The sequence below is a fragment of the Ananas comosus genome, linkage group 2 (assembly GCF_001540865.1).
Source record: "Ananas comosus cultivar F153 linkage group 2, ASM154086v1, whole genome shotgun sequence".
Lineage (NCBI taxonomy): Eukaryota > Viridiplantae > Streptophyta > Magnoliopsida > Poales > Bromeliaceae > Ananas > Ananas comosus.
Window position 1 is genome coordinate 5,276,663 of NC_033622.1, and position 24,525 is coordinate 5,301,187.

General features: G+C 36.0%; 1 protein-coding gene across 1 annotated transcript in view; it reads right to left on the reverse strand.

Moving 5' to 3' along the window:
- LOC109728662 overlaps window positions 1-10,707 on the reverse strand; it is a 73,480-nt gene extending 62,773 nt beyond the window's left edge. The window contains exon 1 of the mRNA XM_020259135.1: window positions 10,481-10,707. Within this exon, the coding sequence (XP_020114724.1) occupies window positions 10,481-10,692 (212 nt within the window). The 5' untranslated portion in view covers window positions 10,693-10,707. The remainder of the gene's footprint in view (window positions 1-10,480) is intronic.

Below are 24,525 nucleotides of genomic sequence, written 5' to 3' on the forward strand. Positions count from 1 at the left end.
TGCCGGCAAGTTTTCTGGCACAACCCTGTGCCACGGCACTTAAATCCTTGGGCAATAGTTCTTTCTTCGGAGGATTAATCTATCAAATCTGCCCCCAACACTCTTTTTTTTTTTTCTTTTACAGCCGTTTAATTCAGTTCTCAGTAGCTAAATTTTCTCTTTGAATTCCAACAAACTCTGGTTTGAATTTGAGCTTCAAACTTTAGGTTGTTGCTTAGATATTTGTTGCTTAATTCTCTCTCATTTGAATTTCAAAATTCAAGTTGAGAAGATCTCTCTCAAGCTGAACTCTTAATCTTCAAGTTTAGAAAGGTTAATCTTAGGTGAGGTTTAGGTTTGGATTCAATTAACCTCAAATTATAAAACAATTGGCTAAAATTTATTAAGAGACTTACCACTAATGAAAGCTTGTTGATGCTTGCATCAATACTTTCGGATTTTTTTTCATCCTACTTGTTCTTTTTTCCTAAAGATGCCAATGAACAATTGTTTTCTCGCCAATCTCACCACCACTATCAATAAACATAGATGGAAGCTCACAACTTCATTAAAAAGCACTAGATAAAAGTAGCAAAGAGTGTGTATTCATGGATTTTAGGGGGCAAAAAAATAAGTGAACGCCTATAAACAGCGGAACAAATGAAGAACAATTGCAGAGAAGCTTCCAATAGATCTAATATCCTACTAATAGTTAGAGGTCAAAGGCGTCGAGTGGGGAAGGCAACGAATAAATTAAATTTCTTTTTTTGTACACCAAAATGAAGTGATTTTATGCTCTCTAATGCCTCCAAACAGTGACCCTTAACAAAGTTGTTAATTTTCATCTAAGACAATAAGTTTGTTGATAGTAAGGTAAAGATTGGCAAGAAACAACAGATCAACGATGTCTTTGAAAAAAAAATAAATAGCATAGTGTAGCAAATGAAAATAATCATAAAGCACAGCGTAGAAATGGTTAATAAAATAATAGTTCAATGGTGTCTTTGAAAAGAAAAAGAATAGTACAATGTAGCAAATGAATATAACCCTAAAGTACAGTGGTGCAAAGTGCAATAAAGCCTTTCGTATTTTCTTCAAATAACTTAGTATTTAATACAAATGGATACAAGATTTGGATATGCCTAAAATCTAACCCAATATCAAAGACCACTTATGAACACCACATATTTGCCACCTAATCAATATGAAGTGTGTGCAGTTTATTGATCACACCGCATATGTGGGCACATAAACAGCATTTTAAAATTGTGAGACCCCAAGTAATCCTATATATAAGATATAATAGGGCTAAAACTCTTAACCCGGCTTAAACATTTTAGACAGTGGCTAGGCCCAAAAGGTTAACAGAGTTAAGCGTGCTAGGACGGACGTAGTCCTAGGATAGGTGACCCCCTGAGAAGTTGGGGCGTCACAAAAATAGTGTTGCTAACTTGTCCCATAATGTCATAGTTTAATGTCCGTCATCCGTCAATGTTGTAAGTGGATTTCTATCTCTCTGATAGATTGTGTTAAGTCTTGTGTGTTGGCAAGTTTCGTGAAGTGAGTCGGAGTCTTAAAGGATCGGTGCGTATCGTCGAAGATCGAAGAATCCAAGACTTCGAAGAAATCGAAAAATAACTCACGACGTGAATCACGATGCTCAGGTAAGTTTTTAATTCATGGTATGGTGATTCATACTTAGTTGTAGGCATCAGAATCATAAAATCAAAGATTAGTGGATTAGAAAGTGCCTCAGAACTTTGCGAAACCCGAAACTTTGCAAAAAACTGAAAATTGCAAAGTGTACCGGTACAGCATCAGAAGTGTACCGGTACAGCATCAGAAGTGTACCAGTACAAAATGTGTTCCGGTATAACCAGCGACATGTCACCGGTTACAGTGTTTCGCAGGTTTTCTGTTCCGTCATCGTGTAACCGGTAACAGCTTAAAAGTGTACCGGTACACAACGTAAGAATCCGAAAAACTTTCTAATCCGATTCTAATTGATTTTAAAGTCTATAAATAAGCTATTGGGGTTCTCTAACAGATCAAGCATCACGAAAATACATGTTTGAGAAACCCTAGAGGCTCAGAATTCATCAAAAACCTATTTTCTACATATTAGCCTCTTTTTGGTCAAATCGAGAAATTGTAATTTGATATCAATATGTCGATTTAATCTACGCTTCGCTTGGAGTTTTCTTTTCTGGTTTTCTACGATACTCTAAGCGAAGGATCACCATAATCATGATATTCTTCATGTGCGACGTCGTGGATTCGGCGTGATCGAAGGCAGTTCGTGGATTCGGATCGAAAGCTTCGTGGATTCGAATCGAAAGCTTCGTGGATTCGAAGTGGTGGCGCTTCGTGGATTCGGAACGAGGCGTTCGTGGATTCGGACGTGTGCGAGGTGTTCTTGGATTTGAACGTGAGGGCGTGGACAACCCGGAGGATTGCGCAAGATTCATAGGAGATTAAGAGAGGTCGAGTCCGTGGAGTCGGTAATCACCTTATAATCTTTTCTCTCAGTGAATTATTTTTTCGCATGTTGGTCCCGTGGGTTTTTTACTCCAAGTTGGAGTTTTCCCACGTAAATCTCGGTGTGATTTTTATTTTCCGCATTTACTTTTATTGCATCGAAATTTGTGGTTTTTAGCCATTACACCTATTCACCCCCCTCTAGGTGTTAGATACAATCTAGATAGATTCTTGAGCTACCCCAAAACTTACAATTGGTATCAGAGAGGGATCTAGATATATTGCTATCTAATGGCCGAAGGCAATAACATTAATCGACCACCGCTCTTCGATGGCACGAATTATGCCGATTGGAAAGTTTGCATGAGAGCTTTTCTAATTACAATCGATGAGCGGGTTTGGCAAGCAATTGAATTCGGATGGAAACATCCAACCGAAATTGTCGATAATGCTACCGTCCCGAAACCGAGAAACAAGTGGACGAAAGATGAGAACGAGTCATCTTCGTTTAATGGCAAGGGCATAAACGCTTTATTTAATGCATTGTCACAAACGGAGTTCACTCGCGTTTCGGCGTGTAATACCGCCAAGAAAATTTGGGACACTCTACAAGTTACGCATGAAGGGACTAGCTTGGTAAAGATTCAAAAATTACAAATGTTGACAAGCAAATTTGACTCGATTTTTATGGAAGAAAACGAGACCTTTACCGAGTACTATACTCGACTTCAAGACGTTGTTAATACATGCGCTAACTTGGGAGAGAAAATTCCGGATTCTAAAGTTGTTCGAAAAATTCTTCGCACTCTTCCGGAACGCTTTCGAGCAAAAGTTGCCGCGATCGAAACCGTAAGACATCCGGACGAGATGAAAGTCGAAGAGTTAGTAGGTGCGTTGCAAACTTATGAGATGACTTTTCCTACTAACCAATCTTCTTCCAAGTCTTCTTCTACAAGTACAGGGGTTGCACTCAAATCAACAAAGAAAGAAGATGATGACTCGGATTCCGACGGAGATATTTCGCTCGCCGATTTCGAACATCAATTAACGCTCCTAACGAAGAAGTTCCGACGGAATTTCCGGAAGAATAAATCGGACAAGGCTTCATCGTCAAAGCATAAATCCTTTTCTAAACATTCTTCAAGTTCAAAATCTAAGGATAAAAAACTTGCAAAGTCTTCAAAAGAAAAAGATGAATTTGAAGGAAAAATCCAATGCTACAAATGCAAAGGCTACGACCATATTGCAACGGATTGTCCTTCAAAGAAAACTTATAGACAAAAGGCTTTGCAAACAAAGACTTGGGATGATTCAACTTCTAGTGAATCAAGTTCAAGTGATGAAGAAAAGAATGAACTTGCTTTGTTTACTAACACTTCTTTGCCTTCGTCTAATGTTGTTTGTTTATCCTCTATTGTGTCTAATTCTAGTGTTTCTCCTTCCTTGCATGGTACTTCGAGTGATGATGGTGAAAGCGAGGAGGAGTCAAACGACGAGGATTTGGCGGAAGCATACAATCAACTTCTTATTGATTCGAAAAAGATGGCCAAGCATAATAAGAAGTTGAGAAGGCGTTTATTGGAACTTGAAAGGAAAACAACAAGTTGAAGACCACGAATAAAGCTCTTGAGGAGGAAAGGGAAGCAATATTGAAAAACAATTCGATCCTCCAAGAGAAGCAAGAGGAAACGGAATTAACGATCAAATCATCTAAAGACAAGATTGGATTTTTGAAGCATCAATTCAAGGAAACATTTACATCCAATCAAGTCTTGACCAATCAAGTTCGTCAACTTCAATCTGACATACAAAAATTCTCTTCCGGGTCAAAGAAATTGGATCATATGCTCGGATTGGGTCAAACGAACAAGGTAGGACTCGGATATGAAAGAACATGTGTTGAGAAGGATTCAAAATCAACTTCTAAAGTCTCAACAAATTCAAACGAAAAGGTGTGTCATCAATGTGGCATCAAAGGACACATCAAAAAGAGTTGCCCGAACAAGACAAAGAAGAATCAATCGGCAACTTCTAATTGTCAAGCGGCACCCTCTACTACTCGACTTCCCCCACGGAATTCAAAGGAAAAACAATTAAGTCGAGTACCTTGAGGGAATCGGAGCTCAAACGCACAACATCAAGCCCGACCAAAGCCACCATCAACGAAGCGATCAACGGTTGATCTAAAGTCAAAACAAGCTATGCCGAACGTCAACAAGCTGAGACAACACAAAATCCGACAAGTTTGGATTCGAAAAAGTGATATCTTTCCTTACTCTTCGTCTTCGTTTGTTTTTATTGTTTATGTAATGCTTTGATTGGTGCTTGTTGCATATTTTTATTCATTGCATTACATGATGATTTCCGTGTGTGAAATTTGTTTTTAAAATTGATTGGAGGAAAGGTGTTTGGGAATTTAAAAATTTTTCTTTGAGAAAGGAGACGATTGAAAATCTTTGTTTTAGGGAGATTGAATTTTTCAAAGTGTTTTAAACGGTATTTAACTTCACATTCATATTAAGTTAAATTCATATTAATTATCGGTTTTACTCCACCTTTTATTATTTTGACGATAATTGATTATATGAATTCTTAATACATATATTCATCAAAATTTTGAAATCAATTTTGATCTCTTGGTGATTAATTCATCTTGATTGTGAGTGTTGGATATGATGGATGGATATTCGCTAATAGACCAAAATTTGTCAAAATTATTTTCAATTGTGAGATTGTTTAATTTAGGGGGAGTTTGAATTATTAAAAAAAAAAAAAAGGAAAAAGATACTCCTATGTTTAAAAGATGTGGAAAGAGTTACATCCAAAAAGGAGTGTGAAAACTACCACCACGTGTAGGAAAGAGCTACCACCCCGGTCGTCCGGCAAGTGTGTGAAGCTACCACATGAAAATTAATTGAATAACCGAAAAGGTTGAAAACAAATATAAATATATTAGAATTTTCGGAAGTATAAGGTGGTAGGATGAAAAGATGCTCAAAAAGCCACCCCCGGTGCCATATTGGTTAAATCTCTATTTTGAACGAGTTGCGACAAATTGGTGTCAATTTTGTTGAATTTCTAAAAATCATTTCTCATCAACTTACATCTTGATGATTTTGAAACACTAGATTATTTTTTATTTCCAAATTTTGATGTTTCGATGTATTTTGAAATCCTATAATATTTTATCTTCATTATAATGATTTTTGGAGTACAATATTTAATTTTTATGAAATTAATTTAAATTTGAAGGATTTTTAAGGAAAAAATTCAAAATTTTCAAAATCTGGGAAAGTGTACCGGTACAAAATACCGTGTACCGGTACAAATCACTATGCCGCGTTTTTTTATAACCGGTTACAGATTGTGATTCTCTCTCAAACCCTTATCAAATCTCTCCCTATCTCTCTCTGAAGTTCCCTAGCATCCTTCTCCTCCAGATCCACGTGGTTTCCTCCAAGATCTGTAAGTATTTAAAGGTGGATTTCATCTTTTAATCCCAATTTTGCAATTTTTCGAAAAATTCCGAGTTGAAGCATGATCTCTATTCTTAATCGTTTTTTATGCAATTTTTTGTTGTGAATCAGTGTTTAGACATATATTCTTGCTTCTAGAACACTTAGATCATATTATAATGCCTTATTTTTTGCTGATCTATGATCTGTACCTCATTATACATGGAATTTCGGGATTTTTGTTGGAATGTCATTTTTTGATGAAAAATCTTGCTTGAATTTGTTAGGAATAGTGGTGTTATGCATTCTAATATTATTAGAAAATTTTCCACTATTTTTACAGATTTTTATTGGAAATTTGTTCATGCAAGGTTATTTTTTTTAGGAAAAATGGCATTTTCGCTCGTGTTGCTGCTTTTGGTGCTTATGGCCGCAGGGAGAGGTCGTGGTTGTGGTAGAAGCCGTCGAGGGGCTTCTAAGAGGACTCGTACTACCGACGAGTCACCAGGTTCTGATCCGGATTATCAGGCGAGCTCCCCGTAGGCAGTTGAAGAGCCGACTGCTCGAATTGATAAAGGAAAGGGAATAGCTGGAGAATTATCACGCGGAGGTGGCTCTCATGCACGAGAGAATCGCTCAAAGCAAGCCGCGGATGTTCCACCGGAGCGGCGGAGGACGTTCTCGAGCAGGTCATACATTGCAGAGAGATATGTCAACTTCAATGAACTCATCAAGGAGGTTCCTGACGTCGGCCGACTGCTTCAGCGGGTCCCTATTGAGCCCATTGGACGGGTTCCTGCTCGTGCTCCTTTTTGTGTGGAACTCATTCGAGAGTTCTACATGAACGGGAGGGTGCTTGCTGAGGATGAGGAGACAGGGACTTATTTATTTGAGACCTATGTGCGGCAGCAGAAGGTTCTAGTCACTCCTCACACGATTGGTGAGCTCTTGGGGATGCACGTTGATACTGCTGGCCTCCACCATACTACAGGGTTGTATCACTCTTCGTCCCACTGGGAGACTGTTGTTCGAGCAATCTGCAAGGATGGAGTGAGGACAAATCATGCTTATGTGGAGTCCAAGGACTTGCGACCAGAGTATCACCTTCTGTCCTTAGTGATGTGCTACAACGTGCAGCCAACAATTGGAACCAAGAGGATTCGATAGGATCGACTGGTGCTTTTGTATCTCTTTGGTCACCCGGAGCAGGCAGATGGACTGAACATCAACATTCCCTTCCTTATGTGGCAACGAATGGTGTATGTTATACAGTCATCGGTGCGACGTGACCTACTTCCATTTCCTCTATTGATCACAAGGATTCTGCAGGAGAATGGAGTAGGCGTGTTGTGTGAGAAATACGACGTGGGCCTTGGACCAATTGATGCAGTGACATGGGCCAAGTCTGTGAGTACTTTGAAGACCTATCAGCAGACTAAGGGATCTTCCAGAGGAGCTTCTAGTTCCGCACCTCCACATCGTGCAGAGCGCGAGGGATCTTCCAATTCAGGAGGAGTGATTACTATAGAATCATTTCACCATGAGGTGCGCTCATTAAAGAAGACGGAACTTGGCAAAAAGTTGGAAGTAGGAATGAAGAGGATATTTGGAAAAGCTAGGATGTAGGCATGATGACATATTTCCTACCCATCCTACCTATACTACCTACACGAGGCCGACGTCGAGACATCCGCTTATTCCACCGTCGACTGGTGCTCCTGACATTGGAGGATCTAGAATTGGAGCAGACGATGATGATGATGATGATGAGGACACCGAGTGACGTCATCTTCGAGCTCTGTTTTTCTACTTTGCTTTTTAGGACGATGTTTAGTTTTGTTTTGTTTGTTGCTTTCCTTTCCTCTGTTTGCTTTTGCATTTATTTTCCTTTAGGCCTGTAACTATGACATGACTACTCTTATGCTTTCTAGTATGTTTTCTCTCTTTATATGCTTTGTCTTTGGCAATTTTTGACAAAAAGGGGGAGAGCAATGATGAACAAGTGTTGATCGTAGCAAAGGAGAAGAAGGAATAAAGAACAAAGGAGAAGAAGGAATAAAGAACAAAGGGGGAGAAGGAGTGAAATTTTGAGGAGAAGAATGAATGAAATTTCGAGGACAATGATGAGGAAAATGACTTCAATGTGAGAATGTCTCATGTTTGTCGTTTTCTACAATATTTTGGATAATCTGTTGTGCAGGAAATCAAGACTTCAAGACTCCTAATTGCATCTAAGTCATAGAGTCTGTTTTAGAAGTTTTTGATGTACTTTTGAGTTTCATATTGTATTTGGATCACATGCGAGGAGTTCAATATTTTGGTGATGACAATTGAACTTCGATTCTTATTATATATTTTTGAGTTTGTGAGTTTTGTCACGAAATTGCCAAAGGGGAAGATTGTTAAGTCTTGTGTGTTGGCAAGTTTCGTGAAGTGAGTGATAGTCTTGAAGGATCGGTGCATATCGTCGAAGATCGAAGAATCCAAGACTTAGAAGAAATCGAAAAATAACTCACAACGTGAATCACGATGCTCAAGTAAGTTTTTAATTCATGGTATGGTGATTCATACTTAGTTGTAGGCATTAGAATCATAAAATCAAAGATTAGTGGATTAGAAAGTGCCTCGGAACTTTGCGAAACCCGAAACTTTGCAAAAAACTGTAAATTGCAAAGTGTACCGGTACAGCATCAGAAGTGTACCGGTACAAAATGTGTTCCGGTACAACCAGTGACATGTTACCGGTTACAGTGTTTCGCAGGTTTTCTGTTCCGTCATCGTGTAACCGGTAACAGCTTAAAAGTGTACCGGTACACAACGTAAAAATCCGAAAAACTTTCTAATCCGATTCTAATTGATTTTAAAGTCTATAAATAAGCTATTGGGGTTCTCTAACAGATCAAGCATCACGAAAATACATGTTTGAGAAACCCTAGAGGCTCGGAATTCATCAAAAACCTATTTTCTACATATTAGCCTCTTTTAGGTCAAATCGAGAAATTGTAATTTGATATCAATATGTCGATTTGATCTACGCTTCGCTTCGAGTTTTCTTTTCTGGTTTTCTACGATACTCTAAGCGAAGGATCACCATAATCATGATATTCTTCATGTGCGACGTCGTGGATTCGGCGTGATCGAAGGCAGTTCGTGGATTCGGATCGAAAGCTTCGTGGATTCGAAGTGGTGGCGTTTCGTGGATTCGAAACGAGGCGTTCATGGATTCGAACGTGTGCGAGACGTTCGTGGATTCGAACGTGAGGGCGTGGACAACCCAGAGGATTGCGCGAGATTCATAGGAGGTTAAGAGAGGTCGAGTCCATGAAGTCGGTAATCACCTTGTAATCTTTTCTCTTAGTGAATTGTTTTTTCGCGTGTTGGTCCCGTGGGTTTTTTACTCCAAGTTAGAATTTTCCCACGTAAATCTCGGTGTGATTTTTATTTTCCGCATTTACTTTTATTGCATCGAGATTTGTAGTTTTTGGCCATTACACCTATTCGCCCCCCTCTAGGTGTTGGATACAATCTAGATAGATCCTTGGGCTACCCCAAAACTTACAGATTGGTACAATTGGAGAATTAAAAAAAATTAAAAATACTTACTACTATGTAACTATGACAATCAGAACAAGCATATAACAACTTAGAAAACCAGACATTAGATTTTCTTCGCAAACTTTATGACTATTTTATTAGATAAGCTCAAATAATATTCTTATTTTAGCTTTCAAACTTGTCGCAAGTTTGTTATCCTACTCTCTTTTACTTAGTTGGAGCCTAGGCGCAAGGCGCAGGCGCGCAGGCACGCATCTTAGCGAGGTGAGGTGCACATGTCTTGAAATAAACAAGAAACTCTTTAACATACTTTCCAACAATCGTTAAAAGGCACTAAAAACTCTTTAAGATCATATTATCATAATAAACATTTCATAAGCACTAAAAACTCTTTAAGATCATATTATCATAATAAACATTTCATGAGCACTAAAAACTCTTTAAGAGTTCTTTTCAAGTTGAAATAGGGCTATGTTTTATTCAAAGAAAAAAAAAAACTGTTTTTACCATAGTAAAGAATTATAAGAAAAAACAAAATTTACTTCATCCTATGCACAGTTGCACGCATAATGAGAGAGAGTTAAAATTGTCATATATTTTACATTTTTTACTTTAAAAGAGGGGGAAAAAACACTTTTAAGGGGGGGAAAAAGTAAAATTTACTCCATCCTATTCTCACATAACATGAAAGAGAGGGAGTTAATCAGTTAAAATAGGATACTGTTATATTAAAAAAACAGAGAGAGAGTTAAAATATGGTATTACCCTATTTTCTTTATTAAAAAAAACAGAGCAGAATAGTACTTTTGCACAAATGAAAATGCTGTTAATTTTCTCCCATTCTATTCCACACAATTAAAGATCTCAAACGAACGGTCACTAGAATACTAAAAAAGTCCTTTTATTTCATTTCTTTATTTTTTTTTAAAAAATATGCCTTTCTCATTTTCTTCTCCAATGCGCTTTTCGTTGCCACTGTGAAGAAGATAAGGATGGGAGAGAGAGATGAACACCTCTGAGGCCACTCGGCAGGGAGAAAGCCGCTGTCGAGCGGGCGAGAGGTAGAAGCCAGCCAACGGGAGGAGCGGAGCTGCAGAGTCGCCGGCGGAGGGAGGGAGGAAGCGGAGGCGACCGACAGGAAGGGAGCAGAGGCGAGCAAGAAACAGAAAGGGAGAGAGGGCGACCAATGGCTTTTTTTTTTCCCCCTAGGGTTTGTTTTTTTCATTTAATATTTAAACCCATGTTGTTTTTTTTTAAAAAAAAATATCTAAACCCAAAGGACCTAATAAGAATGGATCCACATGTTCCACAACGATTAACCCACCATTTTATGCACCAGAACAAGAGCAAGAACAAGTTGCATCCTGCTGCACTTTGGATTCGGGTATGGATATCGATATTTAAAACAACTCCACAAGAATCCGAACTGGATGAATTCAAACAAATTTATATAGTAAAATATATTAAAAAAATTCAAAACATTATATTTTAATCTAAAAAGATTAGAATATATTATATATATATATATAATATTATATATATATTATATATATATATATATATATATATAATATATATATATAATTATATATATATATATATATATATATATACTGGGGCTACTATACTCAGGCTGTTTGGTTGGAAGAACTAAGGAGAACAACTTTTGTTGTTCCTGTAAGGAAAATTTTAAAATAATATATTTTGTTTATTGTTTTTAGTGAATGGATGTGATTCTTCGTGTAAGGATGCAAATTGTTGGAACAGATTGTGATAAAGGTATGAAATAGAAAGATTAAAAAAGGCTTCAAGGCGTTGTAGCAATGCCACTTTCCTTAAGGCTTAATCCGTCCCACCGTTCTAATAATTTGGTGTGCACCGGGTCAACAACAACCTCCCAGGATACAATGAAGCGTAAACCTCAACTGCGTTTGCACACACGAAGTCGAGCCTTGAGCACTCACTCGATTAAGTTGTCAAAAGAAATAGGATATAAAACAAGAATGGAATTATTATGAATGAAGACTTCAACTCTTCAACTGTTTTCTGTCTGTCTCCTTCTGCAACCAATGCTATGGATACATTATATAGGCCACGAACGGGTGCTTCATGAAGTAACTATTCACGAAAGGGTGTTTGTGAAGTGACCTTTCGATTGTGACTTTTCATTTGATCATAACTACCAAATAGTTATATGAATCAAGTTCAATGAATATAACCATTGATTCCAACGGGCATATGTACGAAGAGACACACTATAAAGATGTGTTTTTCATATCATATTCTTTCATAAAAGTCACATCCTTTCACTTTAAGAGTCATACCCTTTGATTAGAGTTGACTCCACTCACTAAGGGTTGCATCCATTCACTAAGAGTTGCATCCATTCACTAAGGATTGCATCCTTTCACGAAGAATCAACATCCATTCACTAAAACAATAAACAAAATATATTATTTTAAAATTTTCCTTACAATTCCCCACCAAATTTTAAAATACATAAAAATACATCAAAAAGCAAAATAAAACAAAATCAAAAATCAAAATCAAAATTCTTGACAACTTGACAAAACCGTATGCATAGGTGTAGGTGTATTAAAACTTGAACCTACACTTAGTGAAACACATCAAAGTTAGTTATAATTGAATGGTAGACAAGCTTTGAACCAACAATTATTTTCGCTAACCGGACATATCTCACACATAGAAATTTATAATCAGTCGAGGTGCTTATTTTATTGCTGACACTTATGGCCTTGTGTCCGCATCCTGTTTCATGAATGCTGTTAGAGTCAAGCCTTAACTCCTAGAAGCGGCCACACTTCACATTCATATAGGTAGACTCTACCAGAAGTGTCCCGTATTTAACACTTCAGTAAATACTACTGTAGTCTATTAAGAACTTTATTAGTTCAACCTTCCCTTTTCAATACGGATACCAAGCACTTTACTTGGGATGGAAATTTATATTATTAGTGCTTTGCAATCACTCATATGATGTACTTTGCTATTGAACTTAGACTTGATGTGTTTCAAGTGTTTAGTCGAGTTTCCATCATTGGTGACTTTGTAATAGGCTTGAGACCCATCCCCATCGATGTCCTGAATATTCAATTCTCTTGGAAGTCCCTTAGTCAACGGATCCGCAAGATTTTGGTTTGATCTTACAAAATCAATGGTAATTATGCCATCTGATATCAGTTGTTTTACATAGCTATGTCTTAATCAATATGTCTTGACTTCCCATTGTTGTTTGACTATATGCTCTTGAGAGCGTAGCTTCCTATCGCATGTAGCGATACCGGCGGCATTGGTTTTGGCAAACTGGAATTTCATATATAATTCCTTATCCATTTCGCCTCCTTACTAGCAGACGCTAAGTGTATAAATTCTGCTGCCATGGTAGAGTCCGCTATACATGTCTGTTTCTTAGAACCCCAAGAAATCGCACCTCCACCTAATATAATATCACCCACTTGTGGATGCATGATCTTCTTGATCTGTTATCCACTGGCATCTGTATAGCTTCAATACTGTTGGATATCCACTATAGAAAATCCATAGTCCATTGTCTTTTAAATATTTCAAAATTCTGTAAATAGCATGCCAATGTACATTACCTGGATGCTAGTATCTACTTAAATTTACCAACAGCAAATGCAATATCAGGCCTAGTACAAGACATGGATACATCAAGTTCCATAATCTTAGAATATTCTAACTGATTAATTGATCTACCAGTATTACGAACTAGTTTTAGATTAGGATCAAAAGGAGTTGATACTGGAGTACAATCAAATAACCAAATTTTCTAAGAATCTTTTCGATATAATGAGACTGTGTTAAAATAATCCATTATTTTCATGAATAATTTTAATTCCCAAAATAATATCAGCCCCATATCTTTTTCATATCAAAATTGCAAGATAAAAAATTTTTATTTTTCTAACTTGCTGAAGCATCGGTGCCAAAAATTAACATGTCATCAACATATAGACTATAATAACACCTTTACATTTGAAAATTTATATAAACACATTTATCAGATTGATTAATTTTAACCATTGGAAGAACAATCTGATCAAACTTTTGATGCATTGTTTAGGTGCTTGTTTAAGCCCATACAACGACTTGATAAGTTTACACACTTTGTGCTCTTGTCCAGAGAACAACAAAGCATCGGGCTTTCCATATAAAATTCTTCATCTAATTCTCATTTAAGATGCTGTTTTTGACTCCATTTGATGAATAATCAAATTATACATTGAAGCAAGAGCTCAAAGTTCTAATAGTCGCTAATCTGGGAACAGGTGCATAGGTAGTCAAATAATCATGCCTTCTTTTTGTGTAAACCTTTGGCAACAAGTCTTGCTTAAATTTATCTATGGTGCATTTACATTGATTTCTTTTGAAATCATTTAACCCAATAGGTTAATCAGGAGGTAAGATCAACTAAATTTCCATAGTGTTGGTTTGTCATATTGATCCATTTCATCATTTATCGCTTCTTTCCAAAAAAGCGATCAGGAGATTTCATTTGCTCCTCAAATGTGTTGGGGTCTGAGTCAATGTTTAAACAAAATTGAAAACTTTCGTATCATTTCTTACTACCTCACAGAAAAGTATAAAAATCTGGTCAAATGTTTTAGCACATTCTAATATTTTACTCTTCTAAGTTCTGGGGTTTCATTGCAACATCATTTTTCTCATGGAGTGTTCTTTACTCACAATAAGTTTTTGGGTTAGGAATTGTATCAAATTGTTTTCATCAAATATAGCATCTTTAGATTCAAAAACTTGTTGATCTCAATGAAGTCATTAGTTCAATCAGTAAAATCTGTTGCTTTACTATGTTGTGCATACCCAATAATATGCACTCATTTCTCTTTCATCCAGTTTCTTTCTTTTCCGATTCTGGAACCTCATAATAGCTCTAACCCAAACTTTTAAATATTTAAATTGGGCTTTCTTCCTGGAATAATTCATAAGGAGTTTTTCATTTTTGTTGTTGGGGATTTCTATTTAGTAGATGGCAAGCTGTTAATAAAGCTTCGCCCCAAATCCATAACTTACCAGAGTTAGAAAGCATATGCATTGACCATTTCCATTAATGTTCTATTTTTTTTTCTGTAACTCCGTTTTGTTGTGGAGCTAATAGGTGCAGAGGTTTCATGTATAATCCAATGGACTCAAAAAATGAAGGATCATAATATTCTCATCCTTGTCTGTTTTAGGCATATTGACCATTTTTCACATTTCACCTAAATCAGATTTATAAATTCTAAAATTTATCTAGCGCTTCATTTTTAGAATGCAAAAGATAAACATAATATATCTAGAAAATCATCAATAATGTAACAAATATTCTTTTCACCAATAGAAGGAGAAGCATGCAAGTCACAAAATCACTATGTACCAACTCAATAGGTTAGTGAAACATCTATCAATTTAGGAAAAAGACTTTCTAGTAATTTTAGTGAGCATGCAAGTATTACATTTTTCTAATTTATTATCAAATTAGAGATTAACTCTAACTTAGCTCATATCTTGTAAATTTCTAATATTAACATGTCCTAAACGATTATGCCATAAGAAGAAGAGTCAATTAATATAGGCTGAAATATTTATTTTATTAATAGATTGAGTTTGAACATGCCCTCATACAAATATCCTTTTCCCACAAGATTTCACCTTCGACAAAATAATTTGTCGGCCTAAATACAAGTTTGACCCAAATTTGTTAAGAGACTTCCTGAAATAAGATTCTTCCTACTTCAGGTAACATGATACCATCGGTAAGTAAGTGGAGAGTTTTTGCTGATGTGTAACTCGAGTTCCACTTGCCTTTCCTTTGATTTGTGCTGTTGAAGAATTGCCATATAGAGAACGTTTCATCCTAATCATCATAAGTTTTAATAAATTTTATCTGCAAATGCCTTGTGAACCGAATCAATCACAGCTCCGATCATCAAGTATATTTAACCTGCGATATAATAGCCAATTTACTTTGGATTCGAGTGCATTTACCTTATTGGAAGGTCGCATTCTTTCTTGTAGTTGGCTGGTTTACAATGAAAGCATGCACTTTTCTTTTTACTATTTGTCATGTTGTGGTTGATCGAGATGCTTAGTCTCTTTCGATTTTCTTAATTTGTGGGTTAGGGTTTTACATACTCATACTTCCGTGCATACTTTTGGCACTTGAGATCTTGCTCCTTTTGCTATCTTGCAAACGATATTTTCTTTCTATGCGAAGATGGTTAGCCAAAATCTTAAGAGTATCTCTTCTTTCTATGTTTAAGACTTTTTTAAAGTCTTTCCATGATGAGGAAGTTTATCGTTATAGAGACCACATTATAGATTCATCCATATATATTATGTTGAGTAAATTGATTGAGAATATGTTGAATTGAATGTAATTTGATCTAGAACAGATCTACTATCAACCATTTTAAGAGTAATTCTTTTTCTATGTTTAAGACTTTTCTTAAAGTCTTTCATGATGGAGGAAGTTTATCGATTATAGAGGCCACAATTATAGTTCATCCATATTCATATTATGTTGAGTAAAATTGATTGAGTATTGTTGAATTTCAATGTAATTGATCTAGAACGAATCTACTTCAACATTTTATATAGTTTATTAAATTTGCTAACAAGAAACTTCTTACTTGTGGCATCCTCGGATTTGTATTTTCTCAAGGTTCCAACATTCTTTAGCCGTTTTCATATTTTGATAACGTCGAAACGGCATCACGACATAGCATTTAGAATATTGCCTCGCATATATTGTCATCTTCAATCCCATTTTGTCTTGTACGAGTTTGTGCAAAGACGTTCATCATCGTTTTATTCTGGTCTTGGAGTAGTGGAGGACATAAGCAACTTTGGAGATCGACAGAAGGAAAATAATTTCTTCTGCCAGCGTCTGAAGTCCATGCCATCAAATCTTTCTATCTCATAAAGTTTGTTGCCATCTCTCGTGAAGTAGCAGTCGACATTTTCGGGTTAAGCTTCAGGACATCGATGGGGATAGGTCTAAGCCCATATTACAAAGTCACCAAATGATGGAAACTCGACTTAAACTGAAACATCATCAATCTTAAGTTCAAATGAGCAAAGTACATCATTGGAGTGATTGCAAGCACTATAATATAAAAATTTCCATCCAAGTAAAGTGCTTGGTATCCGTATTGAAAAGGGAAGAGTTGAACTAATAAAGTTTTAAATGACCTACAGTAGTATTTTACTGAAGTGTTAAAATGGACAATTCTGGTTGAGATCTACCTATATGAATGAAGTGTAGTGCCGTTCTGAGGAGTTAAGGGCTTGACTCTTAACAGCATTCATGAAACAGGATGGGACACAATGCCATAAAAGTGTCAGCATAAAAATAGAGCACTCGACTGATTATAAATTTTTAGTGTGAGATATGTCCGGTTAGTCGAAATAATTGTTGGTTCAAAAGCTTGTCTACCATTCAATTATAACTAACTTGATGTGGTTTTCACTAAGTGTAGGGTTCAAGTTTTAATACACCAACACTATGATACGGTTTTGTCAAGTTGTCAGAATTTTTGATTTGATTTTTGATTGTTTTATTTGCTTTTGATGTTTTTTATGTATTTTAAAATTTGGTGGGGAATTGTAAGTGGAAATTTTAAAATAATATATTTGTTTATTGTTTTTAGTGAATGGATATGATTCTTCGTGAAAGGAATGCAATCCTTAGTGAATGGATGCAACTCTGTGAATGGATGACAACCTTAGTGAGTGGATGCACTCTAATCAAAGGGTATGACTCTTAAAGTGAAAGGATTGACTTTTTAGTGAAGAATATGATATGAAAAGCACATCTTTATAGTGTGTGTATCTTCGTACATATGCCCGTTGAATCAATGGTTATATTCATTGAACTTGATTCATATTAACTATTGGTATATGATCAAATGAAAAGTCACAATCGAAGTCACTTCACGAAACACCTTTCGTGATAGTTACTTCATGAAGCACCGTTTGGGCTATGTAAGTCCATAGCATTGGTTGCAGAAGGAGACAGACAGAAAACAGTTGAAGAGTTGAAGTCTTCATTCATAATAATTCCATTCTTGTTTTATATTCTATTTCTTTTGACAACTTAATCGAGTGAGTGCTCAAAGGCTCGACTTCGTGTGTGCAAACGCAGTTGAGGTTTACGCTTCATTGTATCCTGGGAGGTTGTTCGTTGACCCGGTGCACACCAAATTGTTAGAACGGTGGGGACGGATTAAGCCTTAAGGAAAGTGGCATTGCTACACGCCTTGAAGCCTTTTTAATCTTTCTATTTCATACCTTTATCACAATCTGTTCCAACAGTTCCCCAGAACAGAGAATATTCCGGTACAAAATAGAACAATTGTAAATTTGTGTTTGGATGCATTCGAGGATATTTTAGAGGATATCCTTAGTAGAATTTGGATAAAAAGTTCAGAACAACGTCTAAATATATTTTTAAAAATAAAATAATTAATTTATATTAGTATATTTTATATAAAATTATTTATAAAATTATTTCATATAGTAATTTATAATATAATATTTTATGTAACAATCTAATTTAAAATATTATATTTTATTTTATTATATATAACAATTTATTTTATGTAAAAATTTATTTTATATAATTTATTCATAATTTATTAATGAATAAAGTATAATACTAGCAATATCCTTATAATTTTAATTAATAATTAGTATAAATTTCAATACAAATTAAAAAATATATATATATATATAATATATGAAAAAATGATTTTTTTATGTATATAATACTTAATATAAAATAAAATAATTAAATGTTAATATATAAATGATAAAACTTAATAAAATAACAAATATATCAAATTTAATTAATTTATATTGTATAATAAAATTTAAGTATAAATATATTATCCAAAAAATAATATTTATATTAATATATTTATTTATTAAATTTGAGCATTCATTTAATTTATTTGAAATTAATTAAAATAAAGTATAAAAAAATAAAAGGGCATAATAGGAAAAAAAAAAAAAAAAAAAGTGGTAAAATTTGTTGTTCCAGCTTGTTCTCCATGGAAGGGAGAACAAACTTAACGGGTTGTTCCCGGAACAACCCGTTAAGTCCGGAACAACCACCTTGTTTCATTTTGCATTGTGTTTCGGGGGGTAAAGAGGGATATCACGCATTGTTCTGGGATATCCCTCCAACCAAACGCAGCCATAATGAGTATAAAACCTCTTGTACTCATAAATTTTTAATCGTTGATTGATGGGATGTGTGATTATGATGATGGCGGTCTCCACTTAGAATGATAGTGGTCCCAAAGGGTTGAGTAGGTAGTTGGTTGAATAGTATGATCTAACGGGTGGAAATGATCATGGAATAAATCTAAGGGCCGAAAAGTTATGAGTATAAGGGAGCCAATACTCATAAAAGTATAGTAGCCGGACTATATATATATATATATAGAACTAGGCTGGAATACTATTAACAGCACCGATGACTTGGTGCTATTAAGTTTTCTGCCGTTGGATTAAAAGATGTGCGGTTAGGATAATGTGGGGCCTCTGGGGTTGAGTGGGTGGTTAGTTGAATAGTACAATCGAACGGATGAAAATGATAAAAAAGGTAAATCTAACGGCAGAAAACTTGATAGCACCAAATACTTCGTGCTATTGATAGTATCCCAGCCGGACTCTATATATATATATATAGAGTTTGACTGGGCTACTATCGGCAGTAAACTGCTCGGTTTACTACCGATTTGTTTTTGATGATAGAGCTTCCAAATCGACGATCGATACCGTTGAACATGATTTAGACCATTTAAATTATCTAAAAATCAAATTTCATGATTTTTTGGCATCATTAACTGAACGATCAAAGGGTCACAAAATCTATAATTTTAATGGCCAATATGGTGCGTTTGCTCGTTTAACGGTATAGAAGAGTTCAAATCAACTAAATTTTTGTTAAAAGATTCTTTAAACTATTTAAAATAAGATCTAGACTCTAGATCTCAAATATAAAAATTATATCATCACTTTTTGAAGGATATTCATTTCCAGCCATTCATTTTTCTGTTCACTTGATGGACAAGAGAANGAAAGAGAGAGTTGGACTGGGCTACTATTAGTACCAAAATTCCATTGTTGCTACCCATTTTTTAGCCTTTGGATCAACTCTTTTCATCATTTCTAACCATTGGAATAAATATTATAACCCAGTGGGGACCACTCAACTCTAACTGACTAATATTTTCCTAACCCTACAATTTTTCATCCAAGAGTTTAAAAACTTGATAGCAAAAAGAGCGTTTTACTACTAATAGTATTCCAGCCTAATTATATATATATATATATGTATGTATATATAGGTCATTGGTGCTATTAAGTTTTCTGCCGTTGAATTAAAAGATGTGCGGTTCGGATGATGTGGGGCCTCTAGGGTTGAGTGGGTGGTTAGTTGAATAGTACAATCGAACGGATGAAAATGATAATAAAGGTAAATCTAATGGCAGAAAACTTGATAGCACCAAATGCTTCGTGCTATTGATAGTATCCCAACCGGACTCTATATATATATACATATATGTATACATATATACATATATGTATATATGTATACATATATGTATACATATATGTATATATGTACATATATGTATATATGTATACATATATGTATACATATATACATATATAATATATACAAGTATTATGTATATATATACATATATGTATACATATATGCATATATATGATATACATATGTATACATATATGTATACATATATGTAACATATATGTATATATGTATACATATTATGTATACATATATGTATACAGTATATTATAATATGTTACTATATATACATATATGTATACATATATGTCGTATACATATATACATATATGTATATATGTATATATGTATATATATATATATATATGAGTGAGGCTACTATGTTATCGGAAGCACGGAGCCTTCGTGCTTCCAGCTCGTTTTCGATGTTGCGACTTTCGAAACGTCGATCGCTCTGTTAAAACTGATTGTAGAGTATTTGGAGTACCTAGAAAATAAATTTTATTATTTTTCGATATCATTTGCCTAGTGATCGAATGGCTTCAAAATCAACAAATTTATAAGGCCGTTAGTGAGCCGTTTGCCAAGTTTAACGGTGTAGAAATATTCAAATCAAGTCGAAATTTTTGATAGAAAATTCTTTATACTATATAAAACAAGATCAATATCTTTGATTTAAAATTTTAATGTCATATTATTACATTTGTAAGATTTTTATTTTCAGCGGTTGATTTTAGCCCTTTCGTTCACTAGGCAAATGATATCGTAAAATCATAAAATTATTTTCTAGGTACTTCAAATACTCTATGATCAAGTTAACGGAGCCGATCGACGATTCGAAAGTCTGCAACATCGAAAACGACGTGGAAGCACGGAAACTTGTGCTTCCGATAGCATAGTAGCCTCACTCATATATATTATACATATATTATGTATATATATATAATATATATATACATCATATATTTTATATATATATATTATATATATATATATATATATATAATATATTATATATATATACATACATATATGTATGTTTATATATATATATATATATAAATACATATATGTATATATATATATAGAGTCCGGCTACTATGCTATTGGATAGCATGAAGCACTTTGGTGCTACCAAGTTTTCCGGCCGTTAGATCTACCCTTTTAATCATTTTCACCCTTAGATCATACATATTTAAACCACCACACCACTCAACCCTAGGGGACCACATCATCTTAACCGCACATCTCTTAATCCAATGGCCAAAAACTATGGTAGCACAATGACTGGTGCTATTAATAGCATAATAGCCTAGTTCTAATATTATATATATATTAAAGAGTCCGGCTACTATACTTTTATGAGTATTGGCTCTCTTATACTCATAAGTTTTCAGCCCTTAGATTTATTCCATTGATCATTTCCACCCGTTAGATCATACTATTCAACCAATACCACTCAACCCTAGGGACCATATTATTTTAAGCGGGGCACCACCATCATCCTAACCACACATCTCATCAATCAACGCTTAAAAATTTATGAGTACAAGGGGGTGCTATACTCATAGAGTATAGTAGCCCCCAGCTATATAGAGTCCGGCTCTATACTTTTTATGAGTATTGGCTCCTTATACTCATCAATGTTTTCAGCCCTTAGATTTATTCCATTGATCATTTCACCGTTAGATCATACTATTCAACCAACTACCCACTCAACCCAGGGACCACTATTATTTTAAGCGGGCCACCACCATCATCCAACCACACATCTCATCAATCAACGGTTAAAATTTATGAGTACAAGGGGTCTATACTCATAGAGTATTGTAGCCCAGCATATATAGAGTTGATTTGAATGATCGAAACTTCAATTGTATAATCGGGCACCGTTGAAGTTGATCTACACAATTAGAAATGTTTAGAAACCAATTTTGCATATTTAAAAATCATTATCAAGTTCATCTTAAGAGTTGAAAAATGATCGGATAAATGAATAACCTTCTTAAATAGCAGGTTAGACTTAATTAGTTCGTATCAGAGTTATCAAACATTATTTAAATAGTATAAAGAATTTTCTATCAAAAATTCAAGCAATTTGGTTGCTCTACACCGTTAAACAAGCAAACGGCTCATATATGGCTGTCAAAAATTGTCGATTTTACGACACTTTGATCACCATGTAAACCATTATCAAAATTTATGAAATTAGTTTCTAAATATTTCAAATACTCTAGATCAACATTCAATGGCTCGATCATCGATTCGGAATCTCGATCATCAAGAACAACTTGATAGGATAAGTGCTCCTATCCTATTAATAGGATAGTAGCATTAGCCTATATATATATATATTATATATATATATATATATATATATATATATATATATATATATATATATATATATAGTTGGACTGGGCTACTATTAGTAGCAAAATCTCATTGTTGTTACCAGTTTTTTAGCCTTTGGATCAACTCTTTTCATTATTTCTAACCATTGGATTAAATACTATAACCCAGTAGGGACCACTCAACCCTAGGGGGACCACTCAACTCTAACCGACTAATATCATTCTGACCCTACTGTTGGACCAATCCGGTGCGGACAGTTGGCATACCGAGTTCATATCCATGTTCAGGATTCGAAACGTTGGACCGGGAGCACGGAAAAAATGCGCTAAGAGATATGAGCCGCGTTTGATAAAAAACGTGGCAACCGCAAGCGGTTATGAGCGGTTCCAAACGGCGGTTTCAATCGGCCGAACGTGGTCCTCCAAATCCGGAGAAGATGGCCGATCGTGCAATAACAACAAATGAACGCAAGGGCAAATCTATAAATAGGCCTGTAGTACCCTGAAAACGGGTCTTCGTCCCTGCGCACAAAAGACCACCTTTATTTTCCTGCATCTTTCTTTCCTGCATTTATCGCTTTTTCCTAGCAGTAGTTCCTGTAACTTAGCCTCCTTGGAGTCTGTCTGCCCTCCAGGCATCACTTCATTGTAAACACCTCGGAGTCTGTCTGCCCTCCGGGAATCACTTCCTTGTACACCTCGGAGTCTGTCTGCCCTCCGGGCATCACTCCCTTTTTATTAATAGAAAGTCATTTCGGCTCTTCCTGCCGATCAGATCTCGTGTTGTTCTAGCCATTTGGCTCATCACTCAGCCGAGATATAGGCTTCCCCTGTTTATTCGGCCCATCCTGCCGAAGCGAATTTACTGTGGAGGTTTTCGAACCCGGCTGATTCGATCCCTCATAGACCGAATCGCTTGATCCTCTGTGGGCGCATACTTCGAGGGTCATCATCCGTAGCCGCTCATCATCCCGGCGCTCCTCCCGAGGAGGATATCTGACCGGGTCAAGGGTCGGGACTTTAGGCAGCGCAACAATTTCTTGGCACGCCCGGTGGGACATTCAGTTGAGGTAAATTTGAATTTCACTTTATATATATAAATTATGGCTGACGACAACGCCATGAATCTCCGTAATAGGACCATTCCCAGAAATTCTGAGAGTGAACAGCCCAGTAATTCGGAGAACGCTGTGGAGCGCCAAGCAGTTTTACCGGCGGAAGGTGAAACTAGCGGTCAATCCGGCCAACAGGAGCCTAGTTTGACCCAAGCACTTGGCCAAATGACTAGGGTCCTACAGACTTTGGACCAAAATAGTCATGCAAGTACCGCACGGCTGGATGCCGTTTTGGCCGCAATCACGGCCTCTAACAAAAACATAGCCTGAATAGGGCAGTTGTTAGCTCGAAACGAGCTCGAAACGAACAGCCGATAGCAGGCCTTCAAGCGCCTGTGGTAACACCAGTGTTACAGAATCCAGTAACACCGGTAGTTGGGCAGCTCCAATACCAGGGGGCATAGTATCAAGCGGCTTATAGATCGGCCGTTGGTAACGCCGGTCAACAGCCGGAAATGGCTTGGGGATTACCTCCACCCCCTCCAATTGCAACCTACCAGCCTCAAAATGTAGAGGCTAGGGGGCAGGTCCCGAATGCACAAGGGGTTAATCCCCTAGGGCAGAATATTGGGATTCAACAACCATTGAACCCAATACCAGCGCAAGCCCCCTTGCCGGGGATTAACAACGAAATATATGCGCAAATAGAAGAAGCGATCCGAAACACTTTCGGAGTAGGCACAAGGCCGGCAATGCGGCCTGTATTCAGATCACCATATCCTGCTAATATAGATGTAGAACACCCATATCAGGCAAATTGGAAGATGCCGAAATTTGATAAATTTTCTGGGGATGAGACCGAAAATACGGTCGAACATGTCGCTCGATTTACAGCCCAATGCCGCGAAGCAGCGGCAGATCCTTTTTTGAAATTAAGATTATTTAATACTTCACTGACTAAGACAGCCTTCACTTGGTATACAAGTTTACCTGCTAATTCCGTCCGAGACTAGGACGAATTAGAGGGTAAGTTTCATGAGCAA